This window comes from Eleginops maclovinus, chromosome 7, assembly GCF_036324505.1.
Source record: "Eleginops maclovinus isolate JMC-PN-2008 ecotype Puerto Natales chromosome 7, JC_Emac_rtc_rv5, whole genome shotgun sequence".
Classification (NCBI taxonomy): Eukaryota; Metazoa; Chordata; class Actinopteri; order Perciformes; family Eleginopidae; genus Eleginops; species Eleginops maclovinus.
The window spans coordinates 19,293,693-19,299,692 of NC_086355.1; the positions used below are offsets into that span (position 1 = coordinate 19,293,693).

Sequence of the window (6,000 nt, forward strand, 5' to 3'; positions counted from 1 at the left end):
AAACTCCCTTAATTACCCCAAGGAGAGGTAGGAAATGGGTTTATTTCCAGAAATGGCGTGGTACATAATTTACTAGGAATCACATTAAGGATTAGTCAGTGGGATAGCTACTTACCACCAGAGTTGCCTTCGGTGTTAGCCCCCAAGGTCACGGTGGTCGTAGAAGCTTGGCTGCTGTCACTCCGAAGGGCATCAAAAACGCGACACTCGTTAAAGTTTATCCCGTGTTGTGTGCGCAGATGTTTATGCATATTTGAAGTATTCCCTCCCGCCGATGTTATCAACAATTTGCAGTGGTTGCAAAACGCCCTGTTGCCATCCTTATGTAATGTGAAATGAAGCCACACTTTGGACCGTTTTAACCTTAGGGGTGCCATTTCAGACTTGTAAAAAGTATCACGAGCGTCACCTCCGTAACCAAGCAACTACGCCACGTCAAGCCGGGCTTACTGAATCATTCGTTTGTACCTTGCTGCGTAAATAACGTTACATAAACCGTGCGGTCTGGAATCTATAAGAGAATCGTTTAACGAGCTGCCAAACGGTTCCATGGAATTGAAACACAAGGAACCGGTTCTCAACAGGAACCGGTTCTCGATTCCCATCCCTACCTATTTGTCATTGTTTTTGCAAATGACAATGTCTGTTATAAAAAAATGTTTACTCTTACATGACTCTTCTGTCTTTCAGGGCTGATCACCAGCTACAAGCATAAAGTCCCACATTGCATAAACAACCTAAGCCTGTTGAACGAGCTGAAAGACAATGGGACATTTTTAGTTCTCTATAAAATACATTTTGCTGCTGTTTCCCTCAACAGCAGTTCATTGCTTTTTCCCAAAACAGGGAAGATCCTCTTGATTTCTTTTCAGAACTTCATTTAGCCTAAAATATCTTAAAGTTAACCTTGCACTTCCAGCCTGTAAATGGTGCAATGTTTAACCAGGTTTAAAATCTTTGATATCACAGTAGCACAAGTCAAGTGACCAGCAGTGTCTTGAAATCACATCGCTTTTGGTGCAATTGAATAAAATAATAGCATAACAGTCTCTATAAACACATGAAAGGTCAGTATGTCAGCCATCACTGTTTTTCCAAACGAAAGTTTGTCAGTACGTCAAAGTGTGTTTTTCCTTCCCTTTATTTTTGATCATTTGCTAAACTGAAAAACATCTTTGTTTGGGTCTGGTTACCCAGGACTGCCCTCCAGGGTAGCAAAGCGGGTTTAATTGCTCCCAAGTGGTAATGGCCTGTTGACCATTTCCAACTTTGTTATTCTACCTTAATAACCTTTGAAAAAGTGTCCAATCCCATGGGCTCTCATTAGTGTTGACATCGACATCGGCAATGTCATTTCACATTTTCTTGTATTAAAATGCAACTCAGACCAGTACACAGTCACACTATTCCCCAAGCTCTGTGTTTCAACAACTGGTGAAGATACACTAGGGATTTCAGGGTAGTGGTGGTCATTAAGGGGGGCTGAGGGACTTCTCAAAGTCATTACAGTAAGTTTGCATCACTCATGACCTAAAGTGCATTGTGGTCTTAAAGATAAGCAAAACATTACATCATGTTTTTCATAATAGTTTGTTTTTCTCTGCGTAACTCAGATTAGTATAGGGTGGACAGAAGTTATTGTTGAATACTAATAATAATCAATATTTTCTGGGGAAGGATAGGTCTTAATCTCCATTAGCCTGGTGTATGATTATTATTAGTTCAGAATATTTCTATGAGTCTGATACTGTGTATTTATTTTGTCATAAATCGTAGTGCTCTATGGTAGATATCATCCAGCATGTGTTACTATTGCACAGATGAATGTTTGTAGCATGAAGCATACATAGGCCAAGCCCCAGCAAAACCAGCTACCACCCGAAGTGCCAGCAGCACGGGTACCATGCTACGTTTCATTTACATTGGAAGTCGGAGGTCGGAACTGGGAATGAAGTCACATCAGAGTTGACTGGGTTACAGTAGCAAAAGATGGATGCCTTGTTTACAGCTTTAGCAGTCACCTCGGGTTAGCCATTGTTAGCAATAACAGTTGAGTATCCACAGATGGAAGTTGAGCAGTACCGTACAGTTGATTTAATGCGAGGCAAATAATACAGAAGAGCTAAAAAATGTTTATTAACAAAGTGTCCTCGTAATGTTCATATTAAGGGACTCCATTATGAATGATGATGGGTATGGCAGTCCGAGATTTCCCACTGGGAACTCGGATACTCCCATTTCCCTGTTAAATTAAAACATAAAAAAAAGTTTTATGCAGGTTATTTTTTTACAAAAAGCATCCAGAGTTTCCTCAGGTCATTTGAAGATAAAGGCCTGTATAGCTGGAAACCAGATACCTTTGGTATGATAAATGTTTAGAAGACAAACACTAGGTTCCTTTTTAATGAATGTTCATCCTTTTTTTGAGCAACATCTTTACTTCTGCCATGCTGTGTGCCATGTTCTGTTTTTGCTACATACCATGTAGGCTACCTGTGCTCTTGATCATTATTACAAAAAAATGTGTAAAAAGAATATACTCAATATTTATAAACTGTCAGCAAGTAGTAGTTGAAAATCCAATATAAATGTCAGTTCTAATACTGCTGGTGCTTAACATCCTAGAGAAATTGCTTTATTCCAGTATAGGGCTATAAAGAAGGTTTGGTTTGTCATATGTTTTTGAGAAAACGTAACGATTGTAGGCCCAGTTGAGGCTATTGACACAGAATCATTCAAGTGTTGACCTGCACAATTGAGGCCAACATTCTCTGATTGGATTGTCAGAGCTAGTATAGTGTACAGGCTGTGGCTAGTGCGTTGATCTTCAGATCAGGGGAGCGCTGGTGCAATTCCCACTGCATTCAGCATGTCGTTGTGTCATTGGGCAAGTATGCATTAGTGATAAGTTATCATATAAGAAAATTATCTTAACCCTAAACTGCCGCTGAGGCACCAGATAGCGAATCTTACCCAGGGAAAAATTATTTAAGTCCAGACAAGTCCCCGTTTGGGCGTTTATTTGTATTATCACTGATAATTAAAAAAAAGCATGTTTCTTAATTACTCCTGATCCTTCTGCATTGTTATCACTGTTTTCTCATCTGTGCTGTCCAAATACATTCATTGCATCAGTTACTCAACAGGGAACAAGGACAGCAGCGACACTATAACTGTTGCTTGGATCCTGCTGTAGAATTTGTTGTGATAACGATTCTGAACCCAAGAGCAGACAAGAGACGGTGTTGAATTGATGCAAGAGGGTTTATTGAATGAGGTGGAGGAGCAGGTAGAGGACGCGGAAGCCGGGGGGAGGGTGAGGCAGGCGAGCTGGATTGCGTGATCCGGATAACTGCAGGCAGAGGGAAACAGAGTTAGGTTGTGGTCAAAGGCAACAAGAGACGAGAGTTCGGTAGCGAGGTAACAAGGTAACAAGGTAAACTGGAGCCAGGCACGTATCATTACCACTGTAGAGCGAAGTACGATCTGGCACCGACAGCAGGGAATCCAAGGGTTTATGAAGGGGAGTTGATTGGAGATGACGACCAGGTGAGCATGATTGCAGATGACGGCCAGGTGTGAAGTGAGACAGACAGGGGGAGTGGCAAACCCAGGAGGAGGAAAAACACAGCAGACTGCTGTGACCACAACAGAATTGTCTTTATTCATCAAACAATCTCTTTTAATGTTTTCAGGGTACATGGAAAACAGTACTTATCCCCCCTATTTTAACCTCACCATGTTTGTTAACATAGGCATCTACCGGTACCCAACATTTGTCTTGTGTCTCCTGTTGTATGCTGTCATTATCTCTGCTAATCTTGTCATTCTTGTGGTAATATCACGAGAAAAAGTCTTACATGAACCCATGTATATTTTTATTATGTGTCTTTCTATTAACTCGCTGTACGGTTCTGCTGGTTTCTTTTTCAGATTTTTAAGAGACCTTCTGTCTGATACTCATTTGATCCCACGATCAGCTTGTTTAATTCAGATCTATGTCATTTACACCTATGCATCCTATGAGCTAACCCTTTTAGCAGTCATGGCTTATGACCGGTATGTTGCTGTGTGTCAACCTTTACACTATCACAGCAAAATGACCTCAAAGATGATCTCTAAGTTGATTGCGTTTGCATTCATTTATCCAGTCTTTTCTATTGCAGCTTGTGTATATTTGGCCGCAAGACTTCCATTGTGTGGCAATAAGATACCTAAGGTATTCTGTGCCAATTGGCCTGTTGTAAAATTGTCTTGTGTGAGTACTTTGTTTAACAATCTTGTTGGCATGTTTGTGTCCACCAGCACTGTGTTTCTGCCCCTGGCTTTTGTGCTGTACACGTACGCACGCATTTTTCTCACTTGTAGGAAACGCTCTACAGAGTTCAAGAGCAAAGTCATACAAAGCTGTCTGCCACACATTGTTACATTTGTGAATTATTCCATTACTGTGTTTTGTGATGTTGCTCTCAGCAGGACTAATCTGGATGAAGTGAATCCATTTTTAGTAGTACTTTTATCACTTGAGTTTGTTGTGATTCCTCCCATTTTGAATCCTCTTGTATATGGACTAAAGTTACCAGAAATAAGAAAATGTTTGTCACAGATGTTTTCATGCTCTAAACCTGCCTAACATATCACAGAAATAAGACACGTTTCTGCTAAAAGTAAAAGGTATGATACTGGCTGCAACAAGGAGGTGGGTCATAGTAAAGGGGCAGCAATCCTTTGCAAAAAATGACATTGTTTTGATCTGTAAATTAAATCAAATTGTAGAAATGTATTTGTGATATTGAAGTTGTCTTCAAACAATTCCATTGTACTTGCTGTTGTTAAGAAACCAAAGGTGGTTAATAATCTATGTGGGTGAAGTAGGTTGAAAGGCATTCAATTGCTTTCAGAAAATATCATAAATCAAAATGTATGATTTATTATATGAGTAGTGCATTGCAAAAATATAAATAAATACAAATATTTATTTTAATTTGTATGATTGAATTTAAATTAAATTCATCTTGATATTCTCTGCATTATTTTTCATTCACAAGTTAGTTGTAAGTGCTGCAATTTCAGAATTGTTATCCCCAGCCTCCTCTACTATAGCTGTTACACTGCAACCTGTCTGTGCAACACACCGTGTCCAACCATGAACTGAAAAGACTGAAATTTTGAGTTTAATTACATGTATTATGTCAACAGATTCCACATAACTGTATTAGGTTAGTTTAAATCAATACAATTAAGTTGAACTTATTGAAAAGTAATATTATTGCTTTCAACTGACCTAATGCAGTTGTGTGAAATATATCAATGTTTATGTGTATGCACATTGATTTCATTAAAGATTAGTGCATTTATATTGTTTAGTTTTTCAGGGTGTATACAGTGTGTTGTGCAGTTAATATATGCCGGCTACCCAATTGCTGTTCGCAAAAGGAAATAAATACTTAAATGATTTCATTATAGAAATAACTTTCTAGACCCTGCTTTATAAACAACTTACCAGTGGTGTAAACTAACAAAATAAACTACTTAAGCACAATTCTGAGATAGTAGTACTTTACTTAAAGGTCTCCTATTATGCTGTTTTATGGCATATATTATACAATAGAATAGAATTACTTTATTGATCCCAATTTGGGGCATTTTTATAAAATAGGTCTCACATATATAAAAAAAAACATGTCTCTGACGTGTTTTGCTCAAAATACCAAACAGATCAAGCATTTTAGCATGTCTGCTATCCCTCTTTTTCAGCCGAGTTTTCGAAAGGGCTGATTCTGTGACTTTCCCTTTCATTCAAATGAGCTGAAGCTGGCCACGCCCCTTTGGAGTGCATGCAGCTCTGTCTCAAGCAGTGTTTCTCAAACTTTTTCTGTCAATCCCCACCTCAGAAGAAGGGAATTTTCCGTGCCCCACTTGTCCCATATTGCACCAACAAAATGGTAAAAAAAAATACACTTGCAAGTTTACAATTTTCTAATTTATTGAAGTAACAGT

General features: G+C 38.8%; 1 protein-coding gene and 1 long non-coding RNA gene across 2 annotated transcripts; one reads left to right on the plus strand and one right to left on the minus strand.

The window, feature by feature from the left end:
- Positions 1 to 3,245: 3,245 nt before the first annotated feature.
- LOC134867813 (uncharacterized) lies at positions 3,246 to 3,646 on the minus strand. The gene is made up of 2 exons (XR_010166184.1): positions 3,466 to 3,646; positions 3,246 to 3,352 (listed from the first exon to the last, which is right to left on the minus strand). It is a non-coding gene; the product is annotated as an uncharacterized LOC134867813 (long non-coding RNA).
- A 54-nt stretch (positions 3,647 to 3,700) lies between these two features.
- LOC134867656 (olfactory receptor 4B13-like) lies at positions 3,701 to 4,633 on the plus strand. The gene has a single exon (XM_063888380.1). It carries the CDS (start codon positions 3,701 to 3,703, stop codon positions 4,631 to 4,633), a length of 933 nt encoding a protein of 310 aa, XP_063744450.1.
- The last annotated feature ends 1,367 nt before the right edge of the window (positions 4,634 to 6,000 follow it).

Bases quoted from the DNA above. Each gene is read 5' to 3' on its own strand.
- LOC134867656 (XM_063888380.1), top strand. From the start codon at position 3,701: ATGGAAAACAGTACTTATCCCCCCTATTTTAACCTCACCATGTTTGTT.